The sequence below is a fragment of the Anomaloglossus baeobatrachus genome, chromosome 2, assembly GCF_048569485.1.
Source record: "Anomaloglossus baeobatrachus isolate aAnoBae1 chromosome 2, aAnoBae1.hap1, whole genome shotgun sequence".
Lineage (NCBI taxonomy): Eukaryota > Metazoa > Chordata > Amphibia > Anura > Aromobatidae > Anomaloglossus > Anomaloglossus baeobatrachus.
In genome coordinates this window covers 680,305,602-680,324,910 of record NC_134354.1, presented here as the reverse complement: position 1 = coordinate 680,324,910, position 19,309 = coordinate 680,305,602, and the positions used below count along the sequence as shown (strand labels likewise).

The following is a 19,309-nucleotide window of genomic DNA, read 5'->3' as shown; positions in this document are numbered from 1 at the left end:
ATGCTATTCAATGCAGCGTCACTAGCAGTCATATGCGTACCTGAGTTCGCTGTGCTCGCACTTCTGAATACCGGCCCTTTCGGTCATGCACAGTATGAAGCCGGGTGTTCGCGTCCCGACTCCAGTGAGGTCTACTGCGTATGACTGGAAGTGACAGGCATTTAGAAGCGTGGTCACAGTTAACACAGGTACGCATATCATTGCTGGTGACGCTGCATTGAATAGCATGTTAGCACACCCCTGTGGGTGTACTACCATGCTAAGAAAGCGACTAGTCGGGGGATTTAACACCCTCGGGACTAGCCACTGCACTCATTAGCATAAGATAAAAGATCTTTAGGAATACTTTTTCTAAAGATTTCTTTATCTATGCTAGTGTATACAGGGACGGTTAGGCAGGGATTACTAATATCTCATATGCACCCAGAACTGCTCGTGCTACTGGGTGCATACTGCACCTGACAGGTTCCCTTTAAAGGGGTTTACGTAGTGATACCATGCAGATCACTGCTGTGCACTGGTAGATGTGGTGGTCGAGCATGCACAAGCACAAGCTGTGGCACTGCAGACCCTCATACTTGAGATCAATGGGGTTCCCAATAAGTTTATGCATGTGATGTTTTAAAGCTGTAATAAATCATGTAATTACTGTAGGGTGTGTGTCATACTGAAACACATCCTAAGTCATATGGTAAGGCTCGTTACAAGGTCGATATTGATTTTTAGGATTGCTTCTAAATAGGTGGCTCTAGTATTCAAGTCCACATTCTCTCTTGTAGGAAGTGGAGTTTTACGTCAACTAGAAATCTTGATTGGACACTTGGTATTACACAATAGAATTTACCCATTACTTGCTACCCTCCTCCAGGTCAAACAGCTTTATTCTTTTGACCTTCACAGACATAAAGGAACACTGAACACAAGATAATGCAGAAAGTTGTCACAGTGAATGGGGAGAGTTCAGGGAACAGAAAGAAGCTCCTAGATTGGCCTTCAGGCTAGGGGTCCCTAGCTATCCTTTATCTCAGAGTTACCTCTGAAGGTGAGGATATCTGAGCTGCCACCTTGGCCCTGCTCCTGACCAGCCCTAATCTTATATCCCCCTCCCCCAACCCCAGGGGAGCCCAGGACAGGCATGTGATAACACCAACAGAGAAAGACAAACAGGAGAAACCAAAACTCTCACAGCATGCTTACACAGAGGTATAAGACAATAAGGGCATAGGAAGAAAATAAGAGCAGGTAGAAACAAGACAACGGATTTCTCCACAACAACACCAATTGCAAAGTAACACAATCTCCAACAGGACTGGGACACAACAGTACACAGATCAACACAGCATAAGACTATAGTTGGAGTGGGAAGATAGATTCCACCATCTTAAAAAGGTGGGGAGTAACTGTGATGGGTTTTCAACAACATGTGATCCCAGAGATAACCAGCAGGCTAGTAGAGTTTAACTCTTGTAAAGCCCGCTTTACACGCTGCAATGTATCTTACAATGTGTCGGCGGGGTCACGTCGTAAGTGACGCACATCCGGCATCGTAAGGTACATTGCAGTGTGTGACAGGTACATGCGATTGAACGGTAAAACGTTCATCGCATACACATCGTACCTTTGAATCAATAATTGTATTAACCTTTGTATTGCCTTTTGCTATTTTTCCTAGCAATAAAATAAATATTACCATTTCCTATGTTAAAGGGCATGTCCATGTACACATTGTCATTGTCCCACCGGTGTGTTCAGTGTCAGATTGTGTGGGGCACAACTATTGATGGAATCTCCCAGTTTTCAATATATTCATTCATTTATAGAAGGAATAATAGAGGAGTAGCATACATCTAAGAAAAGTTTTCCCAGCATTGCTATTTATTTAAGAGGGGACACAAGTACTAAAACAGGACAATAAGATTTATCTAAATACGCGGTCTTTTCTAAGCAGTCATGGTATCGGAGGTATTAAGCTGTCAAAGTTATGTCCTCCTGTGTGGTGATCTCAGCATGAGCGTTGAGGATTAATTTGATCTTAGCACAAGCGGTGGATTTCATGTGATGAGTGCACATACAGATTTGTACAAGGTGAACATTTTCTTGTACTTGTCCTCTATGGACAAATGATTTGCAAGTCAAATGCGTATCATGAAAACTGCCTGCTCTCATATATACCAATTAAGCTTTCAGTCATTGCTCAGTAATAATTATCTTTCATGTCTCTATCTACAGCCTGAAGTTCATGGTGAAACAACTTGAGAATGGAGAGGTCAACATTGTGGAACTGAAGAAGAATTTGGAGTACACAGCCTCATTGCTGGAAGCAGTATATATCGACGAGACAAGGTGAGACTTTCACATGAATCACTTGCGTACTTCACGGTTCGATGCTTGCGTTGCTCAGTGTTTCCGATAAAGAGCGGTGGGTCAATCTGCTTTAACCATTAGTCACCAATATTAATGTACAGATCTATGACAGTAGCCAGATATCCAACAGTGAAGGATTTCAATGTTTTTAGCTTTTGTTTTTAAGCTTGTAAGGATAATTTTACAATTAGACAGATCCAAATCGATTGACTAAAGGGTTTAACTTAATATTTTGGATCATTAGAGAACCAAACTAGGCTTACTTTTTTTTTTACTGTTATGTCAGTATACAATGCAAAATTGTATACAGGCATACCAAATTAAGGAACCCTTAAATCCCACATAGGATCTCAATGTAGAAAGATTGAAGTTGAAACTTTACATAGACATGTATTATGTAATTTGCTGAGATCAAAATTACATATGAGCGGTCCATGGAAACCAAAATTATCAACCAATTGAGCTCTGGATTAGAAATCACCGCAAAAATCAAAATAATAGGATTGAAATCACAGATGCATCTAATTTGCATGAATTTCATCACGACAGCTCATAATGTGAATCGGTAGTGCGTATTGATGCCATGTGCTGAAAAGCTCCTAATGAGTAAGAAATGGTGGCTTGGGGGATCTCCTCCCAAATCTGAATCAGAGCCTCAGCCAGCTCCTGGGCAGTCTGTGGAGCTACCTACCATCGTTAAATGCACTGAAATGTAATGTCTCAGAGGGACAATGTCTGTAAAACCTGAGGGTCAGTTATTGGCTTCATTGTCTTCATCATCCAGGTACTGCCTACACACTCTGTCCACATGAGACCATTGTCCTGTGCTGCAAGGATCTCAGGTCCCGCTGCACTAATATAATATTTTACAATGGTTCTAAGGATTTAATCCCAGTATTTTAAAGCAGACAGGGCACTGTCGGCTATCATTTGGATATACCTCCTCAGATCTTAACTGGCTCATTGCCAAATCAGTCATGTTGCGTTATGTTGCAGGCAGCATAACGTTCACCATGGCATCTCCAGAGATTTTCACATCTGTGCCATGTGGCACAATGTCAGTCTGCTCTCATCTGAGTAGAGAATGTGGTACCAATAGCGGACCTGCCACTTCTGATATTCTCTGTAGAATGCCAGTTGAACTACACAGGGATAGGTGAGGTCCCAGTACAGAGCGTCAGACCTTCATGCCACCCTCATGGAATCTCTTTCCGCCAGTTTGTTCACAAACACACATACCAGTATCCTAGTCGAGGTCATTGTGTAGATCTCTTCTAGTGCTGCTTCTGTTCCTAGTCGCAAAAAAGAGCAGTTAACAGTCCTGATGCTGGGTTAGTACCCCTCTATGGTTCTGTTCAGCTCTCCTTGTATAACTGTCCGTGTTATGGAATCTGATCCATGGTATTGAGACTGTGCTGGGAGATACAGAAAAACCCTTTTGCTACAGTATGTATGGATGTGTCATCCTGGAGGAGTTTGACTACCGGTACACCATGAATAGGCTTCAGGTATGGTCTCTTTCCACCAGTAGTGACAAGGACACTGGCAAACTTCAAAACTACAGAAGAATCAGTGAGGAAGGATAAGATAGAGAGAAATTGTCTGTGGCCACCACCTACAAACCATTCCCTCTTTGGTGGTTGACTGTTGTTGCCTGTCCAGTGCGCTTGTTGTCACTCTACTTTGTGCTGAAATGGATTCACAATCACTTATTCTTCCTAGATGGACTGATTGATATCCCTAAAGTTTAACTGACTTGGGATTGTGCAATATTATGCTGTGATGTGCAAGTATATTTGCGTTGCATATAGCGAGGCATAGACCTTTATTTGGATGGTTTTGTGTAACACCTGCCTGGAACCACAGTCTCAGAATGGCTGTCACGGACAGGCTAGAAGAAAGCCGCCCACTAAGCTGGATCCCAAGCACCCCAAAACCCTTTAACCCCTATACAATGATTTGGAATTACTACAGGGCCCCGGAGATTGCTAGCTGTGGAAGGCTGCAGTCCAGAGAAGAGTAGTCATCAGGCAGGGTCAAACCAGGAGATACTGAAAAGGGACAAAATCGTCAGACAAGAGCGTGGTCAGGAAATCAGGCTGAGGTCAAAACCGGAGATGGCAGCAAGGTACAAAAACGGCAGGCAGGAGAGTAGTCAGAGAGTAGGCAGTCGTCAAAACACAGGGCTCAATATACAGGACAGCGTGAGAACCAGAGAAAAGAGTACTACAAAACTATATCCGGCAGGGACCAGCAGACAGGAGGGAGAATTAGAGGGGTGTGGTGTCTTCCCATTGGCTGTAGCTGAAAGGTGATAACTTCACCTGGAAGACACGCCACCTACAGTCAGCCAGTGGTACTGCAGGTCCCAGGAAACCCAGCTAAGTGGATGAGCAGAGCCTGCACCCACCAGAGGCACTGGCACCGACTTCTCCCCTATCACCAGCACTGTCCACGGTGGGAATACGGCGGCATCTGGTAAGTGAAGCAGAAGTCACAGGAGTGGACTTCAATGGGGACATGACATTTTGCAATATTAAAAATTTGTTTTTGTTTGATAGATAAGTCAACTGTATCAAATGATAAATGGAAAAATTCTACATTGTCAAAGATATTATTCATTCATTGATTGAGATGGGACAAGCAAAAATCTAAAGCAACTTTGAGGCCTCTTGTTGTTTGGAAGCCTGACAGGTGTTGCCACAGCAGTCGGGTTCTGTATGTGTGACGACCTGGCAAAACCAGGTAGTCACAGATAGGCCCCCGCATAACACCTTCCCTCACTTAGGAAAAACACAGCCGACCTGAAACCCTAGTCAACCCCCCTTAGGGAAAGATAGACACACCAGTGGGCAGGACCAGGCGGTTGGACACGTCCACCCAGGGGTCTAGACAGCCTAGGGCGGGAAAACAAGCAGTTCTAGTCCGAAAGAGTTGGTAGTTCAAGTTGAGAGGAGTGTGGGCTGGAGCTAGGTGTAGCTCCAGCAGAGAAGGTTCAAGTTGAACAGTGCCAGGGTAGGAGCCCTGGTGCCTTTGGCTAGGTGGCAGACGGTGGTCTCTGTCAGCAGGAGACAGGAAGACGGCTCGGCAGAACCGAGGTGGACCGGGACAGCCCCGTCGGTACCAACCCGGGGAACTGACCCAGAAACTGTAGCACAAAAGGGGGTACTCGGACCCTGAAGCCAGGACCGGAAACCAGCGGCTTGGTTAATTAACCGATTGAGGCCAGGATTATAGGTCCTGTCCCACCCAAAGTCTCTCATAGAAAACAAAAGCCCACTGAAAGGGATAGGAGGTCACCGCCAGGGCCCATAGATCCCACGGGCCAGCGTCTGCGGGCACAGCTCCTTAGGCCACATCCAGCCAGGAGCGGACTCCTGAGTTCCAGACCAGGCAGTCCACCATACACAAAGTCAGTGCAGAGGAAAAGGACAGAGATCACCAGCCCGGGTGGGGACCTGAATGCAGCCGCAGCGGCCGGCCACCAGCACCTTAGTTTACCAAAGACTCGTGTGGTTAATTTACTATGAGTAACCAAAACGTTTCCCTGGTGTCGCTATACCCTGCACAAAGACACCGGGTCCCGGGGCAACCACCCCTACCCACGGAGGGGTTAACATCCAGCTGCCACAATATCTCCCCCGGGTGCCCCATAACAGCAGTGGTGGTGTCCCACCTCACCACACACCGTGGGTGGCGTCACAAACTTAATACGGCCTAGCCCGTACATCTACGTCCCCCCATTTATTCGGCGTGCCCGCGAGACCCCTGGGTCCGGAGACCCTCGAGCCACCCCCTTAGGAGGTCCGGATCCGAGCAGCGGCGGCTGCTGGCACGGGGGCTGCACATCCCGAAAACTTGGCGTCACGAACAGGATACGGCCTAGCCTGTACATCTACGTCCCCCCATTTATTCAGCATGCCCACCAGACCCCCCTGGTTCGGAGACCCTCAAGCCACCCCCTTAGGAGGTCCGGATCCGAGCAGCGGCGGCTGCTGGCACGGGGGTGTCACATCCCGAAAACTTGGCGTCACGAACAGGATACGGCCTAGCCTGTACATCTACGTCCCCCCCATTTATTCGGCATGCCCACGAGACCGCCGGGTCCGGAGACCCTCGAGCCACCCCCTTAGGAGGTCCGGATCCGAGCAGCGGTGGCTGCTGGCATGGGGGCGGTACATATGGGTAAGGCACAACGGAGCAGCAGCTAGGTGGCCACGACTGGTCACAGTGTAGTTTGGACATCATGGCGGTGATGTTTATAAATTGATTGTTACTGGCTGCGTGGTATAGTAGGTAAAACTGCTGTTTAACTGCATCATGGCATGCTCTTCAGGGTGGGGACAATGAGCACACAATCTTTCAGGTAAACAGCAGTTACAGCAGCAAAGTTACAAGCTGCTAAAGAACTTTTCCACTTTTAGAAAATTGGTCCCCAAACAATCAGATAGTAGTAAAAAAAACAAATAAAGATAATATTCACCCTCCCCAGGTCCATTGCTACTCCCATCTCTGTGTTTTAGCCGCAGGGGTGATGGCATGTCAACTGCACACTTCACCACTGCAGCCAATTGCTGGGCATGGCGGCTCATGCCACTTCAACACAAGGGGCCTAGGAGTGTGACTACCATCCGCCTTTGTTATTTTGCAATGCAGAAATCGTTTAGGGATCACTTTTTTAAAAGTGGAAAATCCCTTTAACAATTGCTGCCTCTTAGCAGCTGATACTGTTGTAATTAAGAAGGACGTATGAAAGAGGCGATTAAAACAAAAGAAAACAAGTCTTTCCATGTACTTTGTTGTTGTCTTCATAGTACTGACTGTTCTTTTCTTCATTTCCAGGCAAATTCTAGATACAGAAGATGAACTGCAGGAAATCCGCTCAGATTGTGTTCCCTCTGAGGTCAGAGACTGGTTGGCTTCTACGTTCACACAGCAGACACGAGCAACTGGCCGGCGGTCAGAGGAAAAGCCCAGATTCCGTAGCATTGTACATGCGGTGCAAGCGGGGATTTTCGTAGAAAGGTATCATGCTCCTGCAACTACAGCAATATTACTGCCAAATGTATTTATTCCCAGTACATGCCATTCAGAAAATAAACACTAGAAATAGAAAATGATTGCAAAACTCAATAAAATATAACTACACATGTGTATACATATATGTGTGTGTGTATGTGTATATATACATCTCTAATGTATATTGTATATCTAGAGAGAATATGTGCCATTCTGGCTGTGTCAGCGCCGGTTTCCCGGGGCTCGCGTGATTATGTTATGTTCCGCAAGTCCTGGAGCCAATGAACGGCTACTAATGCGGCGCTTCTTTCTCACCTTATTCGCACAAAACTGAAATCTGCTGTTTGTGAACCTAGCCTAAAGGCCACGTCTCACTAAGCGACATCGTTTGCGACATCGCTGCTGAGTCGCGTTTTGTGTGACGCAACAGTGATCTTGCTAGCGATGTCGCTGTGTGTGACATCCACCAACGACCTGGCCCCTGCTGTGAGGTCGCCGGTCGTTGCTGAATGTCCTGGACCATTTTTTGGTCGTTGCTCTCCCGCTGTGAAGCACACATCGCTGTGTTTGACAGCGAGAGAGCAACGATCTGAATGTGCAGGGAGCCGACTTCTGCGGACGCTGGTAACCAAGGTACACATCGGGTAACCAAGCAAAGCGCTTTGCTTGGTTACCCGATATTGACCATGGTTACCAGCGTCCGCAGCTTCTAGAAGCCGGCTCCCTGCTCCCTGCACACGTAGCCAAGGTACACATCGGATAACTATAAGCAAAGCGCTTTGCTTAGTAACCCGATGTGTACTATGGTTACCAAGCACAGCGTCGTTACACGGGTCGCTGGTGGCTGGTGGCTGATCTCTGATCGCTGTGGAGATCTGCCTGATTGACAGCTCACCAGCGACCATGTAGCAACGCTCCAGCGATCCCTGCCAGGTCAGGTCGCTGGTGGGATCGCTGGAGCGTCGCTAAGTGTGACGGTACCTTAAGAGTTCAGTCAAAACTGACAACAGAGGTCAGTTGTAGAGCCCCGGTTGGCTGTTATTGTGTATTACTTTGTTGTTCTACACATACTGCTATCTAATTGTCTTTCTTTTTACATCCCTTTAGTAAATATAGGGTTAACATCCTTATCCATGTGAACATATTGACAACACTTTATTTTTTTCTTTGGACAGAATGTTTCGAAGAACTTATACAGCTGTTGGTCCAAATTATTCCGCAGCTGTGGTTAACAGCTTAAAGGTAAAGTATATACTGTTGTATAAAAAATTAAAATTTCAGTGCTGTAGTCTTACTCTGACATCCAACAGAGTATAAAAAGAATAAATTATATTAAAAGTAAAAATTATACTGGCACCGAAAACCTGGATATAATTTTATTATATGCAAAATAATATACAATAGTGAGTTACTATTAGGAAAGGAACGTGGGAGGCTCCGAAACGCGTCTAATGTGGTAATTTATTCTATCAGTAAAATATCCAATACCGTCGTGTACGGGTGTCCAAGTCTGATTCAGACTTACGGTATATTCTTTTCCATTTATATCTAAAGGGAAAGTACAATCTCTGCTGGTTCCTTCTTCGAATCTGAATGTGACTTATCTCTACTCTGCAGACTTTCGGGTGACCTCCCAGCTTAGCCCAAACTATAAAGCTTTGATCAGAGTTCCCACAATGCACTTCTCTAGAGGAACAGTGGAATTTGGAACTTAATTATATCTGGATAGGAAATAAAGCGTCATAGAAATAGTGGAATAAAAGATAGAAAGTCTTTGTAAAATGTAAGAATGGAAAACGTAGAGCCTGTCATCTCTTGTTAATCGTTACTAACATTTGACTAATATCCCTAAAAGATATTTTACTGTTAATAAATAGATATGAATGTGTACAGCCATTGTGAATATTGGCAGACTGGACATGAAGTGTACAGAAACTAGATGTGCGCCTACTGAATATCACCAAGGTTTAAGAAAAATAGTATAAATTTTATTAAACATTAATCAAGACGAATAGATACAAAACAATGCAATAAAAAGTGCATAGTGCAGGACTCAAAATAATAGCTAAAGTGCCAGAGTATTAAAGTACATATGGAGAGTGAGGTAACCACACCAGATTGTATACACAGGCATTATTAATCCAGCAGGGATAACATAGTTCCCATAAACATAGAACACAGGTGTAGAATCAAATACACTCACACATAATAACCAAGTGGACTACTGGCACCAGCAACCCCTACGCGCATTTCGCATGGGCTTCCTTGAGACCACTGAGGAAGCCCACGTGAAACACACGTATGGGTTGCTGGTGCCAGTAGTCCACTTGGTTGTTATGGGTGAGTGTATTTGATGATTCTACACCTGTGTTCTATGTTTATGGGAACTATGTTATCCCTGCTGTATTAATAATGCCTTGGTATACAATCTGGTGTGGTTACCTCACTCTCCATATGTACTTTAATACTTTGGCACTTAAGCTACTATTTTGAGTCTTGCACTAAGCACTTTTTATTGTATTGTCTTGTAGCTATTCGTCTTGATTAATATTTAATAAAATTTATACTATTTTTCTTAAACCTTGGTGAGTTCATGGCTCTCTTGGATGAGAGAATCGGAGGACACTGTCAGGAGAAGAATGAGTACAAAATGTCTCTATCTTCTCCATTGCCTGAGTTTGTGGAAATCGGACTGCACTCAGATATCATCCAAGTGCAGTTCGATGATTTCCATTGGCTTGTGTGGTCAAATGTGATTTCAAATATCAAATAAAACTCAGACAAGCAGCAATTTTTTCCTGAGACAAACATTGTCCGAATAAAAAATCTGACATGTTAAGGGCCTCATAGGTCAATATTGTTCCAAGTGCGATCCTTTGTTCTGTCGGATCACACTTGAACCGAAAATATGGCCGTTTGCACCTGCCCTCATCTGGGAGAGCCAGAACACACTATGCTGACACTCTGATCAGAATTTGATCAAAGTGTAATTTGCATAATTGGCCTGATTCTCTCACCTGCCTTTATAAGAATATTTAGTGAGAAGGAAGGGTTGCCGGACTGAATTTTTGAATATGAGATACTCACCAAGAAATTTTTGGAAATACCGTATTTTTCGCTTTATAAGACGCACCTGATTATAAGACGCACTCCCAAATTTGGAGAAGGAATAGAGATTTTTTTTTTTAATAAATGGGGTCCGTCTTATAATGCAAGTGTCCGTCTAACAAATCATATAGGGTATATGTCCCTCATAGCTCCCCATCCTAAAATTAGCCCCCTTAATCTGGATATGGCCACCTTATATTGAATATAGCCCCATTGTGCTGGCACACGTCCCCCAGTGTTGCCACATGTCCCCTATTGCTGGCACACGTCCCCTATGGCTGGCACACGACCTTTATGGCTGACACACAGCCCCTATGGCTGGCACACGGCCCCCTGTGAATGGCACACAGCTCCCAGTGATGCCACATGTCCCCTATTGCTGGCACACGTCCCCTATGGCTGGCACACGTCTTCTATGGCTGGCACACGTCCTCTATGGCTGGAATACGGCCCCTATGGCTGTCACACGGCCCCCTGTGGCTGGCACATGGCCCCCAGTGATGCCACATGTCCCCTATTGCTGGCACACATCCCCTATGGCTGGCACACGTCCTCTATGGCTGGCAGATGGCTCCTATGGCTGGCACACGGCCCCCTGTGGCTGGCACACGGCCCCCTGTGGCTGGCACACCCCCCCTATTGCTGCCCGTGGCCCCCTGTGGCTGGCACACAGCCCCTATTGCTGCCCATGGTCTTCTATGGCTGGCACATGGCCCCCTGTGGCTGGCACATGGCCCCCTGTGGCTGGCACACGGCCCCTATTGCTGCCCATGGCCCCCTGTGGCTGGCACATGACCCCCTGTGGCTGGCACACGGCCCCCTGTGGCTGGCACACGGCCTCTGTGGCTGGCACACGGCCCCTGTGGCTGGCACACGGCCCCTGTGGCTGGCACACGGCCCCCTGTGGATGGCACACGGCCCCCTGTGGATGGCACACATCACCCTGTGTTAGATATCACCCCCATGCTGCTGCTTTTAGTAAAATAAACTCTTTCCTTACCTTCTCCAGCACTGTCTCCCTCCGTGCGGTTGAGCTCCGGCCTCCTGCACTTCCTGGTTCTCGGTGACGGTCATGTGATCGGCACAGCAGAGTGACATCTCTGCGTGCCTGATCACAGCAGCAGGAGGGAGACCGGGGAGACACGCTGGAGGAGGTAAGTAAAGAGTGTTTTATTTTACTATGGGCAGCAGCATGGAGGCCATATCTAACACAGGGGGGGCATGTGCCATCAAAGGGGAGCACAGGCACATATAATATGCGCCGCTCCCCCAGCCCGTCAGCACCACGGTGATAGACAGCGGCAGTGCATATTATATGAGCGGGAGCAGGATATCTCCCACTGCAGCCTTCACCAGCTCACAAGCCTCTACCAGCCTCCCTCAGCCTCCAGCACCACCCCAGAGCGGGTATATAATCCGTATATTCGGAATATAAGACACACCCCCTACTTTCCCCCAAAATTTGGGGGAACAAAAGTGCGTCTTATAAAGCGAAAAATACGGTAATTATACTCAGTAAGGCTAAGAATAAATGGCGATATTGGCCACAACACTCATTGTGGAGCCAAAGAACACAGGCTGGAGAAGCTACATGACAACATAATAAAAGTTAATATGCTGACGCTGTGATCTGTAGGTTGCCACCGGGGATCACTTTATGTGACAGCTTCTTTTTAAGCCATTTTCTTTTTTAATGTGTTGGATCTGATGCATCTTTAGTGATCATTGCAATCTGCATGATAATAGCTCAGTGCTACAGTCACTATTTTTTTTTTTCTTGAAACAACTTTTTTAGTCCTCTTTATAGTCATTTTTTGCACCGGAGTCTCTTTTTTTTTTTTTTTTTTTAAAGTGTTATATATAATACAGTGGTGGATTTCCAAGCAAACAGAATGGTAAGATGTCTTCTTTTAGCCGCTTCACAGATTTTAAAGCTTGGAGAAGTTAAAAGAAGTTACAGAAGACTGAACATATGTACAGAAAGTTGTCTTGACAGTGCAATACATATCTTCATTTTTATTTTTTATTTTATGTTTTGTTTAGAACTTTTTTAGTCGGGTTTCAGACAGAATTCGCCTGATAAGGACGCCATATACACATACCCTATCCTCTTCTAAAACTGTTTCAAAAACTCTTGGAAAAGTCTTCTAATTAATTTACATGGGAAATCTACTTTGCTGTTTATTGGACAAGACTTTTAAGCTTTTCTTTTTTCCTGAAATACTTATGAAAGTGGTCTAGGAGAAAAAGAAAGTGCAGGTTACTTGTGTAAAACGGATCTAATCCTCTACAAATTAGGAACTGTTCAAACAAAACCGCTTCAAGGAGAAAAAAAACTCTTAGAAACAGACCCAGGACACCCTTTAGAAAAAGAAAAACTCCTCCAAAAACTCTAGAATAATTTTTGTAAGTTGTTTCTGCTTGAAAAACGTATAATGTTTGACTGTTTCAAAAAATTGCATGTACAAATATCTTTGGGGTGTGTTCACACTGTATCTTTTTCCATCAGTCAAAAACATGTGTTTTTCAAGCAGAAGAAGCTTCAGGAAACTGTCCTTTTCTTTGGAGTTTTGTAAAACAGAAATGTCTTTTTTCAGCATTTTTTTGTTGCTGTGCAGTTATTTAGCCTTTTTTCCCACTGGTGTTTCTGAGCATTTCTAGACGCTGTTTGATATCCATTTATGCAATAAAGAAAATATTAGTGTGACGCCCTGGACTACCAGGTAGTCACAGGTAGGCCCCCTGCACAAACACCAGCCCCTAAAAAGGTACCAGCAGCCAACCTAAAAACCCTGAGTCACCCCTCTCAGGTCTTGACGTTCACACCCGGGGCGGAGCCAGGTGTTTGGCCACGCCCACCGAGGACTTCGGATAGCCTGAGGCGGGAAAATACAGAGAGACACGTTAGGGAAGTGACAAGGAGAGGAGGTGAAGTGGAGTAGAGCGGAGTAAAGTCTGTCAGGGATCTGGATAGGAGCCCGGATACCCTGTGGCCAGGAGGCAGACGGTTGTGGCCGCCTGCAGAAGTCGGGAAGAAAGCCGGTGGAACCGTCGGGGACCGAGACAGGGTAGTGGCCTGCCGGTATCGAACCGAGGAACTGAACGGAAACCGGAGCACCAAGAGGGGTACTCAGACCCAGTACGAGGCCCAGAAGCCACTGGACCGAGTCGAATTCAGTGATTGGGTTCTGGACCTTAGGTTCTTTCCCACACAAGTCCCGATTGAAGGCAACAGCCCAACGAGGGGGATAGAAAGTCACCGCCCAGGCATAGAGATCCCACGGGCCAGCGTCTGCGGGCAAACGGGCTCCCCCGACATCAACTAGCCGGGGAGCGGACTCCCGTCGCTGAAGCGAAGGAAGTCAGCATTCTACTACAGAGGTGCAGGAGAAAGGCGGAAACCACCAACCTGAGTAAGGGGCAAAGCGCAGCCGGCTGCGGGCATCGACCACCATCCTTTTGGTTTACCAGAGACTCCGGTGTATTTATAATAGTGAGTACAACAGTGCCCTCGGGCAGCGCATCGCACCGCACCATCCCACCCGCACCTCTCGCCCAATTGGGCCCCCGGGGCCACCAACCCCTGACCACGGAGGGGATCAACACCAAGCTGCACAACACCGTCCCCGGGAGCCTAGTCAATGGCAGAGGTGGTGCCCACTCACTCACAACAATCCGTGGGTGGCATCACGAACTTAACCCCCCAAACAACCGCGGCCCCGGCCGTGAACCTCCCCACCGAACACCACCCCTCACATAGCGCCAGCATCCCTTCAGAGCAATGTGACCCCCGAGTCCGGGAGGAGCTCGAGCCACCCACCGACGAGCATGGATCCGAGCGACTTGGCAGCCGGCCGAGCCCCAGGGCGGTACATTAGCGTTTTGCCTCAGAAATGCTTATAAAAAGCGCAATAAACCACCGTAGTATCTTCCGAAGTTTTTCTTTATCATTCCCATTGATTTCTATGTAAAGTATTGAGTATCATCAAAGCGGAAAAACGCCTGAAGAATGGACGTGTCATTTACTTTAAATGCTTGGCATCTTTTGAAAGCATGAAGCATTTAAAAGAAGCCTAAAATCCTGAACATATGATCAGCAAGTCGTTTTTACATAGAAATGAAAAGGTCCATTCTTTTAAACAGAAAAAGGTGTAGCTTGATCATATCCTAATAGTGTCCATACAACTTAGGTGGTGTTTGGCCAAACAGCCTGAGGTTGTCATGCTACGGGCGTGGCAAGCGCGTTCAGACTGACCAAAGTCTGATGCATAACGAATAAACAACTAAAACAACACTACAAACTGGGGAGAACACCAGGGACAAAGTACAACGGGGGTCCCTGCTGCTAGGGAGAGGGGTGAGAGGGCACCTCCTGAACTCCCCTCAAGCTGACTCCTGAGCTCCCTAGCGTCCCTATACAGTTTCTTTCAACCTTTCGGCAAGCAGAATACCTTGGGCTCCCAGCTGGCCCTAAACTTACCCTGCCTAGTGAGTAGGCCGACGATTTCACTAGACTCGCCACTACAATACAGAAACACAAGGGAAGGGAAACAAATAGAGAAAATACCATGAGTCAAAAGGATAAAGGTCGGCTTCTTGGAATGCTCCAACAGCTCCTTCCACCAAGGGGGCCAGTATAGAAATGAATTTGTATCTTCAGCAGAGATTGTTGGGTAACACCTCTTTTTAAACCCGAAGGGCATAACTACAGAGCAACTGCAGCTGAAGCACTCAGCTAGAAACTGCCAGCAGTAAAACTGACATTAATTGTATAGGCACCAAAGGAAACAAAACCACGTTTAAATGTGGATGAAGTTTAAATATGGATAACCAGATGGAGATGAGAAGCTGCAGTCGCTGCAACTAGTCTCCAAAAACAGGGAGATGACCATGACGGAGATCTTCATTGTCTCACCGAGGTCTTACATACACATCAATGCTGCTTGGCTGAGTTTGCGTGTGTTTTCAATGGGGAGAGAGGAGTAAGAAAACAGTAAGGGGAAGAGTTGAGAGTCGACCATACATATTAGATGATTGGCTGGTCCTGCTGGTAGGTTCTTCTAAATGTAACCTTATTTGTATAGGTGAAATACTGCTTGGCTGGGCTTCTACTTGTAATATGTTCACTACTTCTCATTTTGAGAGAGTTCATATTTCCTACATCCGACTACTAGACAGGGCACACTGGGAAAACCTTGGCCTGCACAAGATCTACTAATCCATCAGGTGAAATACAGTACACCGCTTCCTCTGGGGACTCCCTAATTCCTGTTTGTTTTCATTTATCAGCATTTGGATCTCTGGGACTTCGATGTGTTCGTGTTGAACAGAGTGAGTGAAGACCATGCTTTGAAGACCATTGTGTTTGAACTTCTGACCAGACACAACCTAAACAGTCGCTTTAAGGTAAAATAATTAGTATTTCCAACTCTCATAATTATTGACAAATGACTTAATGGGCAGATTTGTGATTTTCCCAGCCTGGTTGTCCCTGGTGTGATTAGGGATTTTCAAGCTTCAGCTTTTTATCAGATAACTTTTAACTTGAAAGGATTTTCCAAAAATTAGTTTTTGTCCTAATAGAACATTCTTTTTATTTGCAAAAAAAAAAATAGATTTAAATTGCAATTATAAGACAATGCTTGACTTTTAGTGTCACTTCTTGGAAGTAGCAATCCTAAAAGTCAATATCGATCCAACTTTTATGATTGCTGCTTCAAGTAGGTGGTGATAGAGTCCAAGTTCTCTTCATCTCTGAAGTGGAAATTTGCATATTTAATGCTTAACTTTTAACATTTTAATAAACTAATACAATATGAAACCATACAGATAAAATATTAGGAATATAAGTGGGAAAAGTCTTTAAAATTTCATTATTTTCTACATTGACTTTACCAGAATTTGAAACTATAGGCACAAAGGTGTTGTTGAACCATAATGCTGTGGTAATGGTACTCTGTAAACTGTGTTATATCTGTAAGAAAAGTTAGAAGACAGAGAAGCGCAAATAATATCTTACCTGGGTGATGAATGAGAATAAATGCACAGACAGAGGCTTACCTTGGTGGGTTGTGACAGTCACAACCACTGTACTGGCGTATAACACAGCTAATGCAGCCCCACGTGTAGATAGATTTGCAATAATGGAGAAGGGTTAATGCCATGCTGCCATGAATGGAAGGAAACTCCAGGAAAATTAATGGTGATTTTATTTAACAACGCGTTTCGTGAAGTTCTTAATCCTTCTTCAGGTCACAATCAGCGGGTTAGCTGAGGCTGAAGGCACCACCGGGATGGACAGGCACAGTCTCTGGTGTGGCAGGAGCCACTGGGTTAGCTGAGGCTGGAGGCATGACCAGGATCGACAGGCACAGTTTCTGGTGTGGCAAGGGCCACCAGGATAGCTGAGACTGGAGGGACGGACAGGCAAGGACACTGTCACCGATAGGATAGGACCGATAGGCAGGGAACTAACGGGACTGAACGGACAGGACAGACAAGGGGATCTGAGAACTAACTAGCTGTAGTTCTGGACACTGACTAGCTAAAATAAGGTGTTGATCAGGCAACTCCCCTAGTGGGAGCTTGCCCTAAATACCCAGTGCCTCTCCGCAATAGACTGGGAGGCACATTCTAGGAGTTGCGCACTGGCTCTTCAAGAGAGGGCCAGTGGCATGCGCGCACACTCCTGAGGAGCGTTCCTTGAGTCAAAGACTCCGGGAAGTGGGGGAGGAGAAGCCCACGTGAAGGAGAGGCAGATACATCGGGGAGAATGTAAGGACCTGACCGCGGCAGTGAGTCCCTGCAGGAAGGCAAGGTATGCAGGGATCCAGCTTTACAGGTAGTTATATGGAAGACTGTATGGAATGCATATGAAACTTAGAAGATAAAAATAAATCAGATGGGACTTTACAAGTAAAATTTATATTAAGTCCATTTTGGATATATCTACTTATGATTATGTCCAAGAGAATTTTACAGCAATGCTCGTAAACAATGCCACAAGTGGTTCTGTACTGCTGATACATGCTGCTCCAAGTGCTTTTATGGCTGTGAACAAGGTCAAACAGACCGAAATGTGATGTTGGCCTAATGCACAAGCATAAATAAAAATTAATTTATTCTAAAAAAACGTTTGAGTGCCATAGTGTATGTAATGGATTGCACACAGTCAAGGCACCCAAGGAGAGAGAGAAAAACAATGCCAAAACTTCTTTAAACTTCCATGATATTTGACTGTAGGTACTGTATTCTTTTCTTTGTAGACCTCACTCCGTTTTGATAAACAGTAGAATAATGTTCTTTAGCATGAAGCTCTATCTTGGTCTCATCTGTCCAGAAGACACATACCCATAAGGATTTTGGCTTGCTCATGTAGATTTTGGCAAACCGTAGCCCAGCTTTTTTGTCTCTGTATAAGCAGTGGGGTCCTCCTAGTGTCTCCTGTGAAAGCATTTCTTTTAATTCAAATGTTGACAGGTAATTCACACTGACACTGATGGACCCTGAGACTGCAGGACAGTTTGAATTTATTTGGAATTTGATTGGGGTTGATTTTGCACCATCCAGATTTTCTTGTGTTGCAACCATTCCTCAGTTTTTCTCTACTGCTCACTTCCAGGGTTGAAAACTTCTTGATTATGTTGCGCACCATGGACAAAGTAACCTCAAGATGTCTGGAGTTGGACTTGCAACTTAGAGATTGTTGATATTTTTCAAAAATGTTGGTTCCCAAGTCCTCCGACAGTTCTCTTCTCCTGTTTCTGCTCTCCATGTTTAGTATGGCACACACAGGCACACAATGCAAAGATTGAGTCAACTTGTCCCCTTTTTATCTGGTTTCAGGTGTGATTTTCATTTTGCCCACACCTGTTACTTGCCACAGTTGAGTTTGAACAAACATCACATGCTTGAAACTAAGTTGTTTATCTACACTTTTGGAAAGGTACCATCATTTTTTTCCTGTCCATTTTTGAAGTTTTGTGTTAAATTATGTCCAATTCACCATTTTTTCCACAATTTTTTTGTGTTGTTCCAATACACAAAAAGGAAATAAAGGAGTATGACAAAACATGTCTAATTACAATAATTTTCTGGGAGAAATACTTCATTTTCTGGAACAATTTCAAGGGGGCCAACACTTATGGCCATAGCTGTGCATATTGGCATCTCAGCAACACAGTACTGCTTAAATAAAAATGCTGATGACTGAATTCATCACTATTACCTCTCCACCTCTCCAAATACTGTTTTCTAAGAAAGCAGAAGTCATTGCCTGTTAATAAAAGTGCCACAACTTAGTCATCAGGTCCGTAGATGTGAGATTGTACTTTATTGCATAAAAATAAGTGTTATCTGCTAATTTATAATTTGTTGTATGAAACCTTAGGGGTTATCGAAAATAATACATGTGTACAGTAATTGTCAGTGGCATGTAGAAAATATAGGGCTTGTTCATATCTAATTCTTAGTGGTATATAGAAAATGTAGGGATCACTAAAATGATCCTCTGAATGGTTCATTATAAAAGAAAATGCAGTAATCACTAATGTATTAGGCTATGTGCCCACGGGACTCTGTACTCGCGGATTTTGCTGCAGAAAACCTGCGGATTTATCTGGATTTTCTAGATAAATCCACAGGTTTTAGCAAGTACAGACACTCCCCATGTTATCCGATGGGACATGGGGAGTGACTGTGTCTATGCTGCGGTATGTGCGGCTGCGGAATATGCTGCAGATGTCCCGCATCCCGCAGCCGCACGTGACTGCATGTCAATTATTCCTTTGGAAATACTTGCAGAATTCCCGGCCCTCCA

At 45.1% G+C, this 19,309-nt stretch overlaps 1 protein-coding gene across 5 annotated transcripts in view; it reads left to right on the top strand.

The window, feature by feature from the left end:
- PDE1B (phosphodiesterase 1B) overlaps positions 1-19,309 on the top strand; it is a 556,943-nt gene that overhangs the window by 456,589 nt on the left and 81,045 nt on the right. For all 5 annotated transcript variants that reach the window (XM_075337166.1, XM_075337165.1, XM_075337170.1 and 2 more), the window contains 4 exons: positions 2,230-2,343; positions 7,207-7,389; positions 8,559-8,625; positions 15,781-15,897. In XM_075337166.1, coding sequence (XP_075193281.1) covers positions 2,230-2,343; positions 7,207-7,389; positions 8,559-8,625; positions 15,781-15,897 — 481 coding nt within the window. The remainder of the gene's footprint in view (positions 1-2,229; positions 2,344-7,206; positions 7,390-8,558; positions 8,626-15,780; positions 15,898-19,309) is intronic.